Source organism: Balaenoptera physalus (assembly GCF_965194825.1).
Source record: "Balaenoptera physalus genome assembly, chromosome: 3".
NCBI lineage: Eukaryota > Metazoa > Chordata > Mammalia > Artiodactyla > Balaenopteridae > Balaenoptera > Balaenoptera physalus.
The window spans coordinates 68,201,234-68,224,012 of record NC_138890.1 but is presented as its reverse complement, the minus strand read 5'-3'; the positions used below and the strand labels follow the sequence as shown (position 1 = coordinate 68,224,012).

At 34.1% G+C, this 22,779-nt stretch overlaps 1 protein-coding gene across 2 annotated transcripts in view; it reads right to left on the bottom strand.

Annotated features, from left to right (window-relative positions):
• The window catches only part of FNIP1 (folliculin interacting protein 1), a 126,058-nt gene that overhangs the window by 61,452 nt on the left and 41,827 nt on the right, over positions 1–22,779 (bottom strand). For both annotated transcript variants that reach the window (XM_082457832.1, XM_082457833.1), the window contains exons 2-6: positions 15,322–15,448; positions 5,210–5,344; positions 1,715–1,815; positions 1,377–1,451; positions 174–265 (exon numbers count right to left, since the gene is read on the bottom strand). In XM_082457832.1, the coding sequence (XP_082313958.1) occupies positions 174–265; positions 1,377–1,451; positions 1,715–1,815; positions 5,210–5,344; positions 15,322–15,448 (530 nt within the window). The remainder of the gene's footprint in view (positions 1–173; positions 266–1,376; positions 1,452–1,714; positions 1,816–5,209; positions 5,345–15,321; positions 15,449–22,779) is intronic.

Below are 22,779 nucleotides of genomic sequence, written 5' to 3'. Positions count from 1 at the left end.
TGTTCAAATATATGAAAACTACATTTTTCAAATAATACAAATATTACACATACTTGCAATTTAAATCCCTTTTCCACTTCTAGTATTTGAAATTCTTTGTTCTTCTAACATTATTAAGAACATTATTATCTACACTATTAAGAACATTTTTAAAACATATAAAACCGTTTTACCTATATTTCCAAGTAGTCCATTAATAACTGTGTTATTATCAGCCTTTAATGTACTGTTGTCCTGATTGATGAATTCAAGACTGTCTTGCAGCCTAAGTGGGAGGAGAAAAAATAAATTCCAAATTCGTTTTATGCTCTTAATGGCAATTCTTTGTATACCTCAAATTTTAAGTGTAAAACATTATTTTTTTTTAAGTTTTAAGTTTCCCTATTAGTACTATAAACCAACTAATCATTTAAATCAGGGGTTGGCAAACTACACCCTGAGGGTTAAATTAAGTCTGCTGCCTGTTTCTCTAAATAAAGTTTTACTGGAATACAGCCACACCCAAGTGTCTGTCAACAGATGAATGGATAAAAAAAGACTGTCATGTATATATATAGACAGTGGATATTATTCAGCCATGAAAAGAAAAAAAGAGGAAGTCCTGCCATTTGCAACAACTTTGGTCCTTCAGGGCATTATTCTAAGTGAAATAAGTCAGACCTAGAAAGGCAAATGCTGTACGATATCACTTATATGTGGAATCTAAAAAAGCCAATTCCCTGGCGGTCCAGTGGTTAGGACTCTGTGCTTCCACTGCAGGGGGCACGGGTTCAATCCCTGATTGGCAAACTAAGATCCTGCAAGCCGCGAAGCACAGCCAAAAAATAAATTAATTAAAAATTTTTTTTAATTTAATTAAAAAAAATTAAAAAGCCAAACTCAGAGATGCAGAGAGCAGAGTGATGGTTACCAGGGACTGGGAGTAGCGGAAATGGGGATAAAATGGTCAAAGGGTACAAACTTCTAGTTATAAGATTAACAAGTTCTGGGTGTCTAATATACAGCAAGCTAATTATAGCTAATAATACTGCATTATATCTTGAAAGTTGCTAACAGAGTAAATCTTAAATATTCTCACCACAAAAAAGAAATGGTAATTATGTGACAGGATGGTAGCAGCTAAGGCTATGGTGGTAATCACTTTGCAATATATAAATGTATCAAATCAACACGCCATATACTTCAAACTTACATAATGGTGTATGTCAATCATATCTCAACAAAGCTGGTGGAAAAAATCTGGCCTCCATAAACTTTCAAACTTAAGGGATGGAATAAAATCTGAATTTATGCTGCAATCCTGAAAGCAGCTTATTAGTTTTCATCCTTTGCAAATCTTAAAGAATTCATTTCTCCCTTCATCCATAACTACTTACGTATTGAGACTTCCACAGATGCTGCTGCCAGTCCGTGCAGTAAAAACTTTGCTGAGCATAAGCTGTGGAGGGGAACTAGGAAGAAAAAGAGAGGGATAGAGAGAGATCGAAACTGAAACACAAGGACCTTTCCAATTTATTACAAATAAAAATGTTTAAGTCACAGAGATGTCACTGCATAGTTACAACAGCCACGATGTAGCATTAAACCCATAAAACATCATAAACTTAGTATCTGACATGCTCAATCTGAGTGAAGACTATATGAACTTCTCCCATCTTTAAAAAACTAAACATTCTAAAATGGATTCATTAAGAAAAATGAGAAAATCCCTCACCGGATCTGATGAATCTTTAAGGTGGAGCCTTTGTAGCTCATTGCTACTGAGCCAAACATCATCTCTCCAAGCATATTGGCATCAGAAGAGCATCGAGAACCCTAAACAGTAAGCATAACATTAATAAAATTGCAGAATTTAAAACCTATTTCAAAAACTGATTTTTATTAAAAATTCCTTTGCTGTATTCTACATAATGTTTTTTTAAATGATTTTACATTGTATACACTGTTCTGCAGCTTGATTTTCTTCATTTCACAATGTCTTATAGATCTAAGCATACTGTTATACATAGATTCCTTTTAAGAGCTGCATAGTATTCTCCTATATGAAAATATCAGTTTATCAAGCCTGTTCCCCTTACTGACAGGCATTTAAGTTACTTCCTGTTTTTTGCTATTACAAATAACACTCAAATAAACATTCTTAGCCACATCTTATGCATATGCAATGCTTCTCCAGGACAGATAACAAGAAGTAGAATTCACTGAACATGCTGAACAGATTTTACCACTCCTATTGTGCAAAAAGAAGCATTCGCAAAAGGGGTAACTTGGACATATTTTGCATTTTTTTAAAAAAGACTTAAGCATTAGAATGTCTTGTTTGTAAAGAATTCTGATTTTAAAAGTTATTCTTTTCCATTATTCTTTAATTGTCCTCATAGGAGTCAAAAAAATCTAAAAGTTGACTCATCCATTTGGTTACTATTTATATACTGCGGCAAATATAACTAGTTAACCACCAAATATCTTATTCCTTATTTTTTGAAGTCTAATTTGTTTCAAGGAAGCAATGTGCCCAAATGAAAAAAACTGCATTTCAGAGCCTCCCTTGTAGATAGGGGATTTCGAGTTGGTCTCTATATTCAAAGAGTTAAACCAGTGGTTGGAGTGGTAGCTTTCAGAACTATCCATTTACATGCATTCAACACAGTCCTGGTCAATGGAATATAAATGGAAATCACTGAAGATGAAGACACCATAAGAGGATGACAAGGCAACAAGTATGTACACAGTAACTCTGGCTAAGTAGAAAGATAAGGAAGCCTTGGTCTCTGAGGCCATCTTGAAGCCCATACATTATCGTGCCTAGATGGCCTCTCTCCAGACTTGTCATGTGAAGAAACCAATCCCTAATTTGTTTAAGCCACTGTTTCATAGGATATCCCAATGCAATTCCTAACCAATACAATTAACATAATAAAACAACTGATGAGAAAGATGACCAAAAAACTATCTAAGATAGTAAATGAGGATTACGCAAATTTCACTATGCCATTCTACCATGGGAAATCAAGAATTAGGAGTTTTTAAAAATACTTAAAAGATTCTTCTGAAGATAACAATAAAGTGATGAGGACCCCCATTTTACAAGTGAAAGCCAGGGAATACATCTACATACTATTTTTCTTTTTATAATGTGATTCTCTTTTACTCCTTTGCTTGTTTACTATCTGCCTTTAGTTTAAAAAAATCTATATATTTACATTTTGTCACCTTCCTTAAAAAGAACATCTTCAAATAGCAATCCATTTCATTATACATACTATGTTCATATTAGTTTTTTAATACATTGACATATTGTTTTTTCTTTCTCAGTGCTATAGTCTTAATTTTGTTTTAATAAAGGCACAAAGTTATTTTTTAAGAAAAAATCACTTCTGATATACCTAGGTTACTACAAGAAGCAACTCATTTATTCTTGGGATTTAGTTAAGACAAAATTTTTATTTCCAGAAGTCTAGGTATTACGAACATTTTAGAAACAGAGTAGAATAATTTTCTAAATGATAAAGTAGTTTATTTTTCTTTTAAGATCAACAATACCAATCTTACTTGGCAACCTAAATTGCTTCTGGATAATGACAGAAATGAGAACCTTCTCTTACAAGCTCATTTTTGTTACAATGCATCTAACTCCATTCTTATTTTGACTAAAAATAATATTTCTTATATTAAACAAGCTACACAAATTTAAATATCAAGTCATTTAAACATTTTAATATTATAATTAGAAAAGAATTCTCAGAAGGCAAAATACAGTAAAAATAAATTGGTGTATAAATTTTATGAAACCACATACTTTGCTATTAAAGGTTCTCTCTGCCTGTTCTAATAAATACCAAATAGTTATCATGAATGTCATTGACATGTTATATATTTTAATGTGACATAATCTATAATGAAGAATATAATTAAGAAAATGCTATTATCTTTAATGCTTTTTTTAAAAGGCTCTTATTTAAAAGTTCAATTCTTTGTAAGTACTCATTGCTGAAAGCAATAATCTGTAATACCCCGTAAATCAAAAATAATGTTCTAGTTACCTGAAATAACACTTTATCAAGTGTAGTGAACTATATACTGTAATAATTCAATGTCTTCTTGCTAAAAAAGCAGATTTCCAAGACCATAATGAACCTACTACCAGAATATCTAGACATATAACCTGGGAACCTGTACTTAAAAAAAACTCTAGGGATTTTTGATGCAAAATGAGAATTATAATCACTCACTGCTTCAGGGTTTCTACAGTCTGGATCCATTTGCTAATACTATTTAACTGCATAATGTTAGGAAGAAAGGCAAGTTTGTACAGTTGATCAAATTGGAAAACTTGTAAATTGGCATAAGTATAATGATCCTACATAGCACAGCACTATTAGGAACTTGTTAGGGTAACATGCTTAAGATGGAAGAGGAATACAGAAGGGCAGGCAGAACTATGTAGATATTAGGACTACATACTATGTAGGTAGTCCTAACATCTGGACTTTTATAACTTCGAAGCTCTTCCACATATACTGTCATGTTGATATGGTATAAGGGTTAGTTTCTATCCAAACACAATTACATAATTATAAATAATTTAAAGGTCCAGGATTCTATTTTGGTACTGCTAAATGTAAAATACCTGTGATTCATTCATGCAAGCTTGAATGACACAAATAAATTCACATTAGATGACATTTGCTTATTTGAAACCAAGTACTGATCCTATGTAAAATATAACAATGTAACAAGTTTATAGAGAAGTTCCTATATGGTCAAATGATTGGTTAATTCCGTATTTTAGAAGAACAGCCACATTAATTTTGAAAAATGAAAATGTACATTTCTGATAACATATACTTCAGCCATATTTTAATTTCATACTACAGCTGACCTGTATTATATTTATCTTCATATTTCAATAATTAAAAAGTATATAAAATAAGAAATTATTCTGGTAGCCTAAAAAATATGAAATGGAAATAAAAAGGAGAATATGCCCCTGCTACCTGTGCCCAAAGCTCTCTATGCTTCCCCTATTCTAAGATTTATCAAAGTTCATAAACTTACCTATTTAATTATCTGTCTCCCCAGCTATACTGTAAGCTCCAGGAGGGTAAGCACTAGTCCCTGTTACATCCTCAGTCCCTAGGATGGTATACAACACACTGTAGGTACTCAAAAATACTTGTGAATGAATAAAAGACATCAGTGATCTTACCTGGTACTTAGGACACTGGTCTTTTACATCAGAAGATGAAGTCATGGAACTATCTAAAGAGGAAGAACTGTCTCCTCCAGGTTTCAGTTGGCAGCATTTCCCAAAGACTTTAACTTGAGCATCACTACAGAGCTTCTGAAATGGAGACATTATTCCCATTCATATTTTAACAGATTTTCCACCATATATAAATTATAGCATAAAAACCTTTGGAAAAACCAAGGATGAAATAATTCAAAATAACATAACCTTAATATAATGACTATCTGCATTTTACTTTATTTTCTCCAGTACTGTTTTCTATTCTTTGTCTCATAACTATAATAATATTTGTGGCATTTTTTAACTGTACTTTTCTCACCAAAATTATTAAGTCATGGGAATTTTCCTATATTACAATGGTCTACACAATGTTCATTGTTGGGACTTAATTATATACTGCAGCAGTTTTCAAATTATTTGATCTCAAAAACCTATTCATGCTCTTAAAAATTATTTAGGATCCCAAAGGCATTTTGTTTATGTGTGATATATGTATCAATATTTTCCCGTATTAGAAATTAAAATTGAGGAATTTTAAAATATTTATAAATTGATTTAAATATAACAATATACCCATTACAAGCTAATGTAAGTAACATATTTTAATGGAAAAAAACGGGGGCTTCCCTGGTGGTGCAGTGGTTGAGAATCTGCCTGCCAATGCAGGAGACACGGGTTCGAGCCCTGGTCTGGGAAGATCCCACATGCCGCGGAGCAACTAGGCCCGTGAGCCACAACTACTGAGCCTGCGCGTCTGGAGCCTGTGCTCCGCAACAAGAGAGGCCACGATAGTGAGAGGCCCGCGCACCGCGATGAAGAGTGGCCCCCGCTTGCCACAACTAGAGAAAGCCCTCGCACAGATACGAAGACCCAACACAGCCAAAAATAAATAAATAAATAAATAAATAAAATTAAAAAAAAAAAACAAAAACGGGAGATGCAGGAATCGGAAGAGAAATGCAAATGAGACATATTTCAATGTATGTTCATATATATGTAAGTTTAATCTTTTGAAATGAGAATGCATCCATGTATTGGACAGTTACATTTTTAATAATAGCTGAGCTTAGGACCAGAAGGCTGTATTGTCTAGCACGGAAGAAGAATGCATTTCAATTTTTTGCTTTAGAAATAGAGACACAGACATAGAGAACAAATGTATGGATGTATGGATACCAAGGGGGAAAGGGGTGGGGTGGGAGGAATTGGGAGACTGGGATTGACACATATACACTATTGCACTATTGATACTATGTATAAAATAGACAGCTGATGGGAACATACTGTATAGCACAGGGAACTCTACTTAATGCACTGTGGTATCCTAAATGGGAGGGAAAACCAAAAGGGAGGGGATATATGTATATGCATGGCTGATTCATTTTGCTGTGCAGTAGAAGCTAACACAACATTGTAAAGCAACTATACGCCGATAAAAATTAATTAATAAAAAAAATTTTTTTTGCTTTATTCCTCTTGTTCTCATCTCTCTCCCAAACAGGTTCTAGAGCTTTCACTGCTCACAACTACCAAAGTTGCAATCCACCAAGTTCTCTGATACTCCTAAAAACACTGCAATGCTTTACCACAGTTACCAGTATGTTCATTCTTTAAAACCCAGCTGGCCTGACTTATCTACTATTGCAAACCACCATTTATCAGTCAACAAAAGTAACTGAGTACTATGTGTACCAAGCACTAGGGAAAAGAAGTGAATAAAACAGTTCTTTTCCTCATGGAACTAACAATCTAACAGGAGAAGGAGATATTTAACAAATAGACAAATTAGTATAATTACATACATTATTTCAAATATGTCTAACAAAAGTAATAATGATAGCAACAGTTAACTCACACAGCACCTAGTATCTGGTCAGGTACTCTTCTGTTTTACATATATATACTCTTTTATTCCTCACAACAACTCTATGAAGTAAGTACTATTATTATCCACATTTTACAGATGAAGAGATTAAGGAGCAATGATGTTTATGTGAACTGTCCAAGAAAGAACTTAACTTAGTCTAGGCAGATCAGAAATGATATTTAAACTGGGACTACAAAAAAGCATAGGAGTTAAGTTCACTGTAAGAAGAAGAATGGGAGGGCTAGAAAGACATTCCAGGCTGAGGTAACTATAATATGTCCAATCTCTGAAACAAGAAGCAATTTGCTAGAGGGAAGAAAGGGACAAACATATATCAATTCCAGGACTGAAGCATAATTTCTGCTCCTAGAAGGCCAATGTTTACTGTGCCATGTCCCCTCACTAGATCATCTTCCAACAAAGTTGTTGCTGCTTGTTTTCAAAACAGCCGTAACTTAAGAATGGGAAAGAGAAAAGACACTGTACAGAGAGAGGTGTGTGTGTGTGTGTGTGTGTGTGTGTGTGTGTGTGTGTTGTGTGTCTCACAGCTTTTATGTACACTTCTATGCACAATGTCTTATAGATCTAAAATCTCTACAACAGGACAATCAAACTAAGTCAGAATTGAAATGCACATAACATGCCTTTCCCAATGTTCAATGTGCATCTGCATTATACATTAACCAGATCCCCTCAAGGTAGGAGGATGTAATCAACTTTGAGAAAAACAGTCTCTTTCTTCTAATGCCAGCATTGTAATTTTTAAAATTAATATTCCATTCCCATCCTGTACAGGGGGTCACACTGACTAAAGGCTCATTCTGTATGTGCATACCTGACTAAAAAAACTCTGATGAACTTTATCTATAATTTTAACTTGTCAATATGAGACATGATTCTTTCTCTCAAAAACGTACGCCTCTCTAACTCCTGACCAGTGGAATAATTCTCAGAGCTTCTGAAAATCTGTCTCCCACGTTACATTCCTCAATTTGGCTCAAATAAAATTATCTTTATTTCTTCTTAGCTTAATTGTTAATTGAATTTTCATTGACACAAAGAAATCTAGATCCCACTCTTTAACTACCCTTTTCCCCACTCCACACATTGCCAATAAGTAAAATCATTTTTATTGGTTTACTATTATCCTTCCAGTATTTCTGTTTCCAAATATAAGCATATTCCTTTTCCTTTTCTCTTACAGAAAAAGCGATTCAGTTCTGCCGTTGCTTTATTTTCCACTAATATCATAGAGAATCTTTCCATCTATCTTTAGAAATCTTCCTCATTCTTTTTTTAAAAAAAATACAGCTACACAGTATTCCAGTGTGTGAATATACTATAGCTTATTTAACCAGTCATCTGTTAATAACCCTGCCAGTAGAACTGCTGGATCAAAACATAAATACATATAATTTTGGTAGATGCTGCCAGACCACCCCTCCAAGGATGTCACTTCACTCACTCACTTTAACAGCAAAGTACTGTCATGCAACATTTGGGTTTTTGCCAATCTAAAAGGAAAGAACTAAAATCACAACATAGCTTTAATTTTCATTTCCTTATTATGAATGAGACGAAGAATCTTATTAAATGTGTAATGGCCATCTGTATGTGAACTCCCTGGTCTTATCCTTCACCTAATTTTCTACTGAATGGTTCTCCTGTCTTGATTTCTAGGAATTCTTTATATAGAAAGATTACCAGCTGGTTTTATATCCTATAAAAAGGTTTTCCCAGGGTATCATTTATCTTCTAATTTTCTTCATGGTAGTTTTTTTCTTTTTTGTTTGTTTGCTTTTGCTTTGTTTTGCTCACCATCCAAGTTATTTCCGTTTCCTTTTTTATTTGGTTGTCAATTGTGTAAGTCTTTTAACTTTATGGCTTCTGCATTTTGAGCAATAGCTAAAAGGTGTTTTCCACTCCACATATACATAGGAACTCATGTTATCTTTTTGTAATGTCATAGTTTTATTTTTTTTACATTTAAATGTTTGATATACTTGAGATATGAATCTAAGTTTATCTTGCTTATAATTGGCTAATTATCTCAATGCCATTTATTAATCTTTACCCTACTGATTTAAGATGATGCCTTTATCATATATTAAATTCCTGTATGTATTTAGATCTACTTCTGATCCTCTATTTCATTCCATTAGTCTATTTATTTATTTATGTTCCAATAATATATTCTTTTAATTATTGAGACTTTAGAGTATATTTTTCAAATCTGCTAGAAGTTACTCAACCTCACTACTCTTTCTTTTTCAGTTTTCCAACCTATTATTGCTAATTTCTTTCCATTTGAACTTTAGAATCTGCTATCTAATTCCAGATACCACCACCCACCAAAAATAATAATAATAATAACAACAACAATAAGGTTGGCATTTTTATGGAGATAGCATTATTTTACAAAGCAACTTAGAGAGAATGGACAACTTTATGACACTGAGTATTACCCAAAAATATATCTTGCCTTTTCATTTGCTCAAGTAAGCTTTTATGTACCTCAGGAGATTTTTAAAGTTCTAAACATATAGATTTTGTTAAGTTTATGAAAAGGCGTTTTTTTTAATTGCTATTTTATTTATTTTTTTAAGGTGCTAAAAAATAAAAAATAAATTAATTTTATTGAGTTCCCAAATGCTTAAAGCACTTGTCCTTTTTTACTTAGAAGCCCCCATGCTTTTTTTTTTTAACATCTTTATTGGAGTATAATTGCTTTACAATGGTGTGTTATAGTTTCTGCTTTATAACATAGTGAATCAGCTATACATATACATATATCCCCATATCTCCTCCCTCTTGCGTCTCCCTCCCAACCTCCCTATCCCACAGAATTGCTATTTTAAATGGAGCCTTAGCTTCCTTCATACTTCCAATTGGAAGTTATTTGTATATACTGAGTTTATTGATTTCTGTAGATTAACTTTTATATAGATTCAATTACCTAACCAAATCTTATGTTCCAAATCTGATATCACAATTATGAGTCAACTACTGGCACTTGTACAATGCTTCTGAGTATACAAAACTCTAACACATTAAAATTTATATTCACCTTTCCAAAGTTATTTGAATCTGCTGATGTACAACTTTATTCTTGTATATAACCAATGAAGGCTGAAACATGTGAGTGATGATGTAACTTCACTGGGAACACACACGCTGGATTATTGTTAATGGATTATTGTTAACACAGAAACAATGTCCAAGATAAAGATAGTATCATATGATCAAATCACACTTGATCCATTTGGCTATATCAGTGTTCAAAGAAACCACATCTCAATAATTTTTACATTTCAACTAGATGATGAATAAGCTCTGAGGATCAAAAGTAAAAAAATAAAAATAAACTTTTACAAAAGACAGAAGTTTCTTGATTAAAATCACTGAATGTTCAAGAGTCATTTTTCACAGAGTATAACAGAGTTGGAAAATAAATGTTCTGAGAAAGCTATACATTGATTAATATAATTTTATTTCAGCATTGTAAGACAATATTCAGGAAACTGCTAATGCCTAAACTATCTCATCATTATGTATGGACCCAAAATATTGTGTAGGAAGTTTAAAATGATCATTTACATCACACAGTCCCTCTTTGCCTATATAGAACTGACATGATTTGATGTTCCGAGGGTATAAGTACAGTAAAGTAGGTGAAAAAAATCACTTAGTGATTCCAACAGCTCACAATTTGGGAAAAAACCATGTGTTCTGTAGTGTTCAAAAGGAACATATAAAATCTTCATTAAAGTATTTACAGGATTTTGATAATAAACTTCCTAACTTTTAATTAAAGCTGATCAAAATATGTCCTGAGTATTTACCATGTGTGAGGCAGTGTGCCGTTTAGGAAACAAAGGTGAATAACAGACAAATTTTTTACTTTTTTTTGCAATTTAATAACAAATAAACACACAAATACAGCTCCGATATAGAAGTCTATGAAAGACTATAAACAAAGGACTATGAGAAATACAGCTATGATATAGAAGGTGTATGAAAGACTATAAACAAAGGACTATGAGAATTCTGATGTAGCAGAAAAGAGGAATCAGAGAGGATTCATAAAGTTGTGATACAATAAACCTTGAAAGAAGATAAATCTTCATCTAGGAAGATAGCACATAATATGACGATATATAAAACAACTGAGAATGGAAATATTCAAGGCTGTTTGATTTCTAGTCACTGATGAGTCTAGAGGAAAGTTTGAAAAAGAAGAAGCAGGCTTACAGGAAAATTTCAGAAGACTGAGGAATGAGTGGATGGTATGAGCTTAGAGCTGGTAGACAGATTACTACTGAGAGACTAAGAGACACAGAGAAGAGACTAAGAGATACAAAGGAGAGATTGAGCTGAGACACTGAGGAGAGCTGGAGAGAGAGTGAGGCAGAGAGACTAAGAGACACCAACAAACACTGAGAAGGAAGACTGAGAAGGACAAAAAAGACAGAGACAGAAAAAGACAGAAGGGCATATAAATAAAGGAGAAAGTAAAAGGATAATTATTTTGTTGGTGTTGGGTAAAGAGGCTTTGTGAAGATTTGCAGGCAAAGAAAAAAAGCTAACAGAGGGAAGAAGGAGATATCAGATGGAGAGAAGACAAATGAGACTAATGAAGCATCATTTCAGAAAAGGTAGGCAGAAAGGGTTCAAGAAACAGCATGACACGAGACTCACAAGGCTGTTTAAGACAAAAGGGAAGAATGCTAAAGAAACACAATGAATAGCATCAAGAGAAATAGTAAAGGAGAAGTTATATGCTGCAATTCAATGGAACATCATCAAGCACACAAAAAAACTTCAATAAATATTTGCTAAAGAAATAATCAAGAGAGTATTGATTGTCAACCTGTCAGTCTTAGCCAAGTTCTGCTGAGCTATTAGCAGTCTAAATACAAAAAAAACATGCTTATCACATTTGCAGCTAGCCTTAGATTTCAACTGTCTGCTTGACCATCTACAATTCTATGACTCTTAGGCATCTCACCACTCAGCTATTCAAACCAAAACATTGAATTCACCAAAAGCTTCCTTCTCCCTCATCCCCCCACATCCAACCATTCTCTAAGTAACCAGGTGATTTTTTCACTATTTTTTAAAAATTGACATATAAGTGACAACAGCATTATATTCATTTCAGATATATGACATAATGATGCAGTATTTGTAATATATATTATGAAATGATCTCCATAATGTCTACTTAACATCCATCATTATGCATAGTTACAAAAAAACTTTTTCCTTGTTATGAGATCTTTTAAGATCTACTCTTTTAGCAGCTTTCAAATATACAATACAGTATTATTAATTATAGTGACCATATGTACATTACATTCCCATGACTTATTTATTTTATAACTGGCAACCTGTATGGAAACCTGTACTTTTTACCCCCTTCACCCATTTTCCCCACCCCCCACACCTGCCTCTGGCAACCACCTATCTGTTCTCTGTATATCTACAAGTTCAGTTTTTTTTAGGTTCCACGTATAAGTGAGATCATACAGTATTTGTCTTTCTGTGTCTGACTCATTTCACTTAGCATAATGCCCTCAAGGTCTATCCATGTTGTCAAAAACAGCAAGGTTTCCTTCTTTTTTATGGCTGAATTATATGTTTTTTTTTTTTTTATCCATTCATTCATCAATGGGCACTTAGGTTGCATCCATGTCTTGGCTATTATAAATAATGCTGCAGTGAACACTGGAGTTCATAGATCTTTTCAAGTTAGTGTTTTTATTTTCTCCGGATAAATACCCAGTAGTGGAGCTGCTGGATCATATCACAATTCTATTTTCAATTTTTTGAGGACTCTCCATACTGTTCTCCATTGTGGCTACATCAATTACATTCCCACAGATAGTGCACAAGGGTTCTCTTTTCTCCACACCCTTACCAACATTCCTCATTTCTTGTCTTTTTGGTAATAGCCATTCTAACAACTGTAAGGTGATACATAATTGCAGTTCTTATTTGCATTTCCCTGATGAGTAGTGATGCTGAGCACCTCTTCATGTACCTGTTGGCCAACTGTATGTCTTCTTTGGAAAATGTCCATTCAGATCTTCTGCCCACTTTTCAATTAGATTGTTTGTTTTTTGCTATTGAGTTGTTGTATGAGTTCTTCATATATTTCAGATATTAACCCCTTACCCAATACATGATTTACAAATATTTTCTCAACTTGGTAGGTTGCCTTCTCATTTTGTTGATGGTTTCCCTTGCTGTGCAGAACTGTTTTAGTTTGATGTAGTCTCACTTGTTAATTTTTTATTTTGTTGCCTTTGCTTCTGGTCTCACATCCAAGAAAATCATTGCAAAGACCAGTGTCAAGTAGTTTACTGCCTATGTTTTATTCTAGGAGTTTTATGGTTTCAGGTCTTATGTTCAAGTCTTTAATCCATTTTGAGTTAGTTTTTATGTATGGTGTTAAAGAGTGGTCTAGTTTCATTCTTTTGCATGTGGCTGTCCAGTTTTTCCAACATCATTTATTGAAGAGACTGTCCTATCCCATTGCATATTCCTTGGCTCCTTTGTTGTAAGTTAACTGACCACGTATGTGTGAGTTTATTTCTGGACTCTCTACCCAAGTGATTTTTTGAAACATAAACCACATCCCTTCAATGGCTTCCCACTACATTTAGAATATAATCTACACTTCTAACCCAGAGACCTATGAGGCCCTGAATATTCTGGCTCCTGTTCCATCTCTCTCCAATTTCATCTCTAGCTACTGTACATACTACTTTACTATCCTTCCAGCCAAACTGGCCTTCTTTTAGATCCTTTAATTCACTAAGCTCCTAAGTCACCCTGTAGACTGCATTTGCTGGTCCTGCTTAAAGGAATACTCATCCCCTATACCATGCCTTCAATTTCTTGAGATCTCAGGTTGAATGTCACTTCCTCAGTGAGACTTTCCTAATACCCCTACAACCATACTGATAAAAAATGGGTTCCTTCCTGTGGAATCTCATAAGAATTCTGTGTGTTTCTTTCACGGTACCCAATCACAATTTGGAATTATTTATTTATTTATTTATTTGTTCAATGTTCACCTCCCTAAGAATGTCTAATCGCAGGCACCAAGAGGGTAGAGACTGCTAAATCTCCAAAAGCCTAGTGCTCTGTAGCTACTTAGTCATTTGCACAACCAAACAATACTTTAAGAAAATTTTGCAATTTTTTTTTCTTGTCAGATTGAAAAAAGTGTCCAGAGAATGGCTAAGAAATCTAAGCAAAGCACAATCTCCAGAAAATTAAAAAATGTGTTACTAATCAAAGCACATCATAAAACCTGACAATCAAAATAACTCAAAAATTAGGCAAGTACTTATTATATGCCACCTAAGTAGATGATGAGGATGCTATTATAAGTAAGACAACAGACCACATCCAATGTATCAAATTTTTCTAAGAACACAAAATCTCAAGTACAAACTCCCAAGTCTCGAAAAATAGTTTGTCTATTAAAAAATAACTTTTTGTCTATTAAAAGTCAATTCTAGTTGTTTACTGAAATGTTAGTGAAAATTGTCAGTTTAGGGAAGGAGAGAAAACACAATTCCAGGCTTCCATTTCCAGATTATAGATCCAGGCAATGGAGAGTCTTTACATCTGAGAGTTTAATAGAAGCAGCAGCAGCAAAACAACAGCAATCACTTGGGTTTTCTTGGATGACCAAGTGAATGGCCATTTGTTACTGCTAAACTAGTCATAAAATATTTCAAAATATGACGTTCAAAGTCAACAGAATAGATGTTCTTGCTACTGCTGTATAGTATGGGAAAATATGATGAACTAAGGGCTACAGATTTAACTTGCTTTGTACCTTCAGACAAATAATTTCACCTCTCTAGGTCACACTTTCCACAATCATAAGATGAGAGATTTGTACCAGATCCACTTTAACAATCCCTGTAGCTCTAGCCACATCTCATAATACAAGTATATAAGTAAATACATGTTAAACTAAAATTTTCTCTGGTACTAGACCAATGCAAATAAGGCAAATGTTTTTTCCTTTAAAAATTCTCAAAATCAGTGATTTAAATTTTAATAACATGGTAAAAATGTTTTGTACTGACAAATAAAAGTACCATAACTGAAATCTTACTCATTCCTTCTTGAATTAAAATATTTGACATTAAATTTGAACCAAATCAATAATGATGCTCACCGATACTGATATGTCCTCATTTTTTCTCTTAACACTGGAGTCAAACAAGACATTTCTCCCTCGTCTTTCACAGTCTTGATATACAATTAGTCGAATTTGGCTTGGATCAAACTCTGGCAAAGGCCAACTTTAAAGAAAAATAAAGATTCATTAGAATTACTTTAATAAATATTCCACATAAACTTCTAGAAATAAAACCTATATAATGAAACCCAAAGTTGTACTACTGCTCAAGATAACACAGAAGAACTTTATATAAAATACCACCATTTAGTTTCACCATTTAGTTTAGGGCTGAAAATTTACACAGCTATGACATTTTAGATTAAAAAGAAAGAATAAAATCTGTGGCAAGTATCACTCAGTGTATATGAAATATAGTCATCTCACATGAATCTAAAAATAGCTAACAATAAAAATATGTAAGTACATTTAATATAATGAAAATACATATTAATTTCTTGGCATGGACTCAGATGGCATAAGGCTAACCCAGATTTTTAAACACTTTTGTTACTTTAATATCAAAATGAAAAAACAGAAAGAGTTTTTAGTTTAAATAACAGTAGCTAATTCCTTATAAAACAAAAACAAGTAAAAAAGTGATGAACAACAAAATGGGGTAGAAATCCTCATATATAGTTGGTGTGAGTGAAAATGGTATAATCTCTTTAGAGAATAGTTTTTTAAATATGTACACTAATTAGACAAATTTAGTAAAAATGAAGCTGACCCAGCAATTCCATTCCAGAAAAGTATGCCATTATACAAGAATGTTCATAGCAGCACTGTTCATAATAGCTGAAAACTGGACACTATTCATATACCTACCAACCAAATGGGTAAATATTCATACTATGAAACACCACACAACGAACATAATGAATGAACTTCAGCTACAGGCAAAAACATAAATGGAATGTGAACAAAAGAAATTAGACAATGACACACAATGACACCCATAAACATAGTTACTGTATTTTGCCATTTATAGGAAGATTTAAATCAGGTAAAGTTTTATCAAGGGATGAATATTTAGTTTTTAAAACTATAAGCAAAACAAAGGAAATGATGGCTTCAAAAGTTTGGAGAGTGGCTATATCTGGGAGTTAGGTGAGGGTGGTGAGGGTTATACCAGGAGGACTGGGGCACTGCGGATGTTCTATTTTTTGACTTGATAATGTTTACACAGATACAGTACCCAGAGGAAAAAAAAAGAAAGTCCACTGCATTTGTTTTGTGTACATTATATTTCACAATTAAAAAGACTAATGGAGTGAGTGAGATGAAGAGGAGAGGGAAAGAGAGAAAACAATGAATTGTATGATGGAGATACTAATCTAGTGAACTGAAGGCACTACAACATGTAGGACAGTTGCCAAGAAAGAAGAGAACTGTCGTTCCAGGAGCTGTCTGTTGTTAGGCTGAATGGTCAATTCCTCACAATTCATCAGTCACAGCTTTTGATTGCGTTCCTTCATTTCCTTAAGAGAACCTTAACCCTAACCCTATCGATGCATGTTAAAAAATCCGTAACTGGCAACATAACACATCTTCATCCCAAATCTTGACAGCAAATACAATTTTAGTTTTCCTGTATTTAATCCTTAGCAAATGTCTATGAATTGATGAAAGACTTATCCTAGACATTCAAGCTAAACCAGAGATTCATCCTTAGACCACAATGATTTGCATCCCCCTGAACAGCTTTTACTAAACTGTGCTTTGATGTTATGCAAAGGAAACTATAAAAGGACAGACTGATATGGAATTAAAATCAGGAAGCTGGTCTCAAAGAAACCAAGAAAGAGGAGGACTTTAGAGAGGAAGAAGAAATACCACAGTTGCTACTAAAAAGCATCCACTAGCTTTAGAAACAAAGAAGTCACTGGTGACCATGACAAGGACAGTTCTAAGGATAGAGTACAGGGGTCAAACTGCAGAGAATTGAGGACTAAATGAGAGTAAATAGTGAGTTTAAGACAAATGTCAAGGAAAGAGAAAAAGAAAAGGAATCATGAAGTAGAGTGACAGCTATTTTGTTATTAAAAAGGACACATCTGAACATGTTTACATATTCATGACAAAGAATGTGAAGTGGAAGGGAGATGGTAGCTGACAAAGTAAGGCGTCTAAGGAAGTGGATGAGGATAGGATACAGAGTACAGATGAAAGGGTTAACCTCAGAAGAAATGATAACCCCTTTGCTAGGATAGAAAGGAAGCAAAGATGGACATGGATACAGAAAGATTTATAAATATGAAGGTAAGGATGAGAGGACTCATGTCTAAGAGTCCTATATTCTTTGTAAAGTAGGTGAAGGAAAATAAAGGATAGGTTGTAAAATGTAGGGACAGTAGAGAGTAAAAAGTGAGCAGTCTCTGTGGCAAAATAAAATATGTTGACTAGGAAACGTAAGATTTCTTGGAAATTCTCCCCTTTCCCCACTGGTAACCACTAGGTTTGTTCTCTGTATCTGTGAGTCTGTTTCTTTTTGTTATATTCACTAGTATGTTTTATTTACACATATAAGTGATATCATACAATATTTGTCCTTCTCTGTCTGACTTACTTCATAAGCATGTGGGGTGATGAAATGTTCTGGAATTAGATAGCAGTTATGGCTGCATAACTCTGTGATTATACTAAAAAACCACTGAACTGTATACTATACACAGGTGAATTTTACAGTATGTGAAATTTATCTCAACAATAATAAAAAAGTTAGAATGCTTTGCTCCTGAACTTATCTAAGCATTTGTAAAGTATTCTCTGTTAACTCAAAATAAGATTATATGTAAAAGCTTAAATTATAAAGCTTCTAGAAAGAAACACAGAGTATCTATACAATCAAGGAGTACAAAGAGTTCTTAAAAAAAGACACAAAAGTTATTAAGCATAAAAGAAAAATTGATAAATTGGACTTCATTAATTTAAAACTTGCACATCAAAAGGCAAAATTTTTTTAAAAGGCAAGTCATAAACTGGAAGAAAATATTTGCAATGTATATAAATGACGAAGGACTTGTAAACAGCCTATACAAAGAACTCCTGCAAAGCAATAAGACAAACCATTCGCCCAATTTTAAAATGGGTGAAAGGCTTGGGCATTTCACATAAGGAGATATATAAATGGTGAAGGAACAAAGCACATGGAGAAGATGCTAACAGTATTAATCATCAGATAAATGCAAATTAAAACCCTTCCACAAAAGACTAATAACATTAGTTGTTGGTAAGAATATGAAGCATGTGGAATCTTATACATCGTTGGTAGGAGTATAAAAGGGTACAACCATTTTAGAAAATTATTTGGCAGCTATGACCCAGCAATTCTTTTCATAGATACTTATCCAGTAGAAATGAAAATATATGTTCAAAGACTTTCATAAAAATGCTTCTTGCAGCTTTATTCCTAATAGCAAAAAACCGGGAACACCCAAATGACCATCAATGGGAGAATGGATAAACAAGCTATGATGCATTCTACATTGAAATACTATGCAGAAATAACAAGGAATGAACTACTAGTCATAACATAGGTGAATTCTGAAAGAATGTTGAGTGAAAAAAATCCAGACACAAAAGCATACATATTGGTAATTCCATTTATATGTAGTTCTAGACCAGATAAAACTAATCTATGGTGACAGAAACCAAAGCAGTGCTTGGGCAGGGGCAGGGTATGAAGGGAATGGACTAGAAAGGTGTATGAAGGAACTTAATGGAGTGACTGAAATGTTCTATATATTTACTGGGGTTTTAGTTAAACAAATGTATACATTTTTCAAAATTAATCAAATTATACACTTAATAATGTGTGCTTTTTGGGCTTCCCTGGTGGCGCAGTGGTTAAGAATCTGCCTGCCAATGCAAGGGACGCGAGTTCAAGCCCTGGTCCTGGAAGATCCCACATGCCACAGAGCAACTAAGCCCATGTGCCACAACTACTGAAGCCCGTGCACCTAGAGCCCATGCTCCGCAACAAGAGAAGCCACTGCAATGAGAAGCCCACACACCGCAATGAAGAGTAGCCCCCGCTCACCGCAACTAGAGAAAGCCCGTGCGCAGCAACGAATGCCCAACTCAGCCAAAAATAAAAATAATAAAAATAAATAAATAATAAATGGGCAGAAGACCTAAATAGACATTTCTTCAAGGAAGACATACATTGCAGCAACATGGATGGACCTAGAGTTTACCATATTAAGTGATCTAAGTCAGACAAAGAAAGACAAATAACATATGATATCACTCATATGTTGGAATCTGATTTTTAAAAATGATACAAGTGAACTTATTCACAAAATAGAAGCAAATTTACAGATATCAAAAACAAACTTATGGTTACCAAAGGGGAAACATGGGGGGGGGAGGGAAATATCAGGAGCTTGGGATTAACATACACACACTACTATATACAAGACAGATAAGCAACAAGAACCTACTGTATAGCACAGGGAACTCTACTCAATATTCTGTGATAACCTATATGAGAAAAGAATCTGAAAAATAATGAATACATGTATATGTATAACTGAATCACTCTGCTGTACATCTGAAACTAATATAACATTGTAAATCAACTATACTCCAATAAAATAAAAAAATAAAAATTAAATTAAATAAATTTACAGGGAAAATGTAAAAAAAGAAGACATACAGATGAAAAGATGCTCACCTTCGCTAATTATTAGAGAAATGTAAATCAAACAACAATGAGGTATCACCTCACACAGGTTAGAATGGCTATCATCAAAAAGCCTACAAAAAATAAACACTGGAGAGGGTGTGGAGAAAAGGGAACCCTCCTACCCTGTTGGTGGCAATGTCAACTGGTACAGCCACTATGGAAAACATTTATGGAGGTTCCTTAAAAACCTAAAAATAGAGCTACCATATAATCCAACAATCCCACTCTCCTGGGTATATATCTGGAAAAAAACCCAAAAAACTCTAATTCAAAAAGATACATGCACCCCAATATTCACAGCAGCACTATTTACAACAACTAAGACATGGAAAATCAAAGACTTTAGAATGATCCTTTATTAACTAGAAGCCAAACTCTGACATCTAATTCACCATATTTTCCACTTCATTGCATTTCCTCTTTTTAAAATTTATTTATTTATTTATTTTTGGCTGTGTTGGGTCTTCGTTTCTGTGCGAGGGCTTTCTCTAGTTGCGACAAGCGGGGGCCACTCTTCATCGTGGTGCGCAGGCCTCTCACTATCGCGGCCTCTCTTGTTGCGGAGCACAGGCTCCAGACGCGCAGGCTCAGCAGTTGTGGCTCACGGGCCCAGTTGCTCTGCGGCATGTGGGATCTTCCCAGACCAGGGCTCGAACCCATGTCCCCTGCATTGGCAGGCGGATTCTCAACCACTGCACCACCAGGGAAGCCCACATTTCCTCTTTTTATCAGAATTTAACTGAAGACATAATTAAGCCTAATCATTAACAGTGGTAAGCACCCTATAACCACTCACAAAAACTGTCTATATACTACAGCAAAGCTATCCTCAGTATTAAGCTATTGTACTGAGCATAATATTAATTTAAACATTAGTAAGAAAACTGTTCAGTGATGAACCACAAATTATTTTAAGACTCTACACAGATGTTATTTATAATTTATGTCAGCTTATCTGCTCTGTATGTCTTTTATCTGACACCTTCAAAGAATGTTAATGAAAAATAAACATGCTGGAATAGACATCTCCCTTTACACAATGACAGAGCAACTCAGAAGACCATATGAATTTCTATAATACATGTTACTGGCTATGAAATTAAAGCTAAATCATGCATTCTCAATGAGAGCAAGATGGCTTCCAAAGAAGCAAATTTGGTTAATGGGGGGAGAAGGGGGAAAGAAGACCAAAACCAAACTTGGGTGTTACAATGGGTGTGGACCTCCAAAAAGCCATAATACGTAAGAAAATACACAACATATCTGTGGTATTAAAAGTTCAAGGGGGGAGGGTGGCAATTAAGGGAAAAAATGTCTAAAAAATGCTCTCTAGCAGGATGATAATGTTAAAAAAAAAAAGACTGAGAAACACCAGACTAAACACTAGTTTGTATCTCAACACATTACCTAAATAAGACATTTTCACTTCAACTTGAATAATCTCTTACTAAACAGTATATTCAGCACACCTATGGATTTTAACTTCATTCATTCAATAATTATTTGTACAGTGCCTACTATGTACCTGGCACTATGTTAGTTGTTCTCTCCTGAGCCTTATCCATCACTGGTGTCTCACTGAAATGGAAACATGCAAGATGATGCAGAACAACTCTGAGAAAACATTAACAACCTGTCCTCTTGCGAGAAATGGAGAGAGCAGCCCAGTTTCAAAAGCTATGCATGTATTGATAGATTAATTGCCTCAGTACTGGAAAACATTTTGAATTTGATAAAGGATAAATTACTGGGGAAGGAAGGAAACAATGGTTGGAGGGGGATAGAGAAGGAAGAATGCTAAATTAGGCTACACGTGACAAGCAAAAAGCTTTCCCAACCTAACACTGACATGCCAAGAACTGGTCACCATCAGAACCTCAAAGCACCAGAGCCAAAAGTACCAGAGCCAACTGGAGAAACATTTTCTGTACATGGGGAAAGTGATCTGAGTTTTTTAAAACCTGCAGACAGATTTTGCTTTAGAAAAATCTGCTGCTAACTAGCCAACGTTTAAATACATCTCCTGAAAGCAAAGTGTAGAAGTCTTACAATGCTTTTTTACTTTAGATAACATTTTAATTTTTTGGTCCCATGATGGAGAAATAACATTCACTATTCCCTCTGTAAAACACACTGACCAGCAAAGGACTGGCAAACGAATGCATATTTACATGCTTTAAGCTGAAAAAATGTTACAATGTATACAATAAATTCCTCACTTCAACTGACTTTTCCACTAAACTCTAAGTCCCAACTGTATCAGATAAGAGAGCTTCTTATTTTCCTTTTGATATATTTACTGTGCATTTAAAAAAACAATCATTGTGAACATATGGTCTATAACAGCAATTCCCAATCATTCTAGTAAAAGGACACCTTGTTTTTTTTGAGACACACACACACTTTATTTCTTGTAAGGCAAAAACACATTAATCACTTCAGAGCATTTATGTAAAAAGGTTTTGTTCTTGAAGACTAGCAAATTTAAATCTGAATGTCTTTGTGTATGAGTGTGTGAGTGAGTATATGTGTGTGTGTGTGTGTATGTGCGCATGAACAAATATGAATGGAAAGATAGAAGGGACATATAAAGAAAATCACCCAAGATTCTTTGCCCCTTACCTAAGTAGAATTAAAAACTATGTCAAATCACATACTTAAAAGCACAAAGAAAAATTGATTTGTGGTTTTATGGAAGTAGGTCATTTAGTGTGAAGGTTATATTTCACAGTCTCTTAACTATTCTACCTTATTCTCAATCCAGG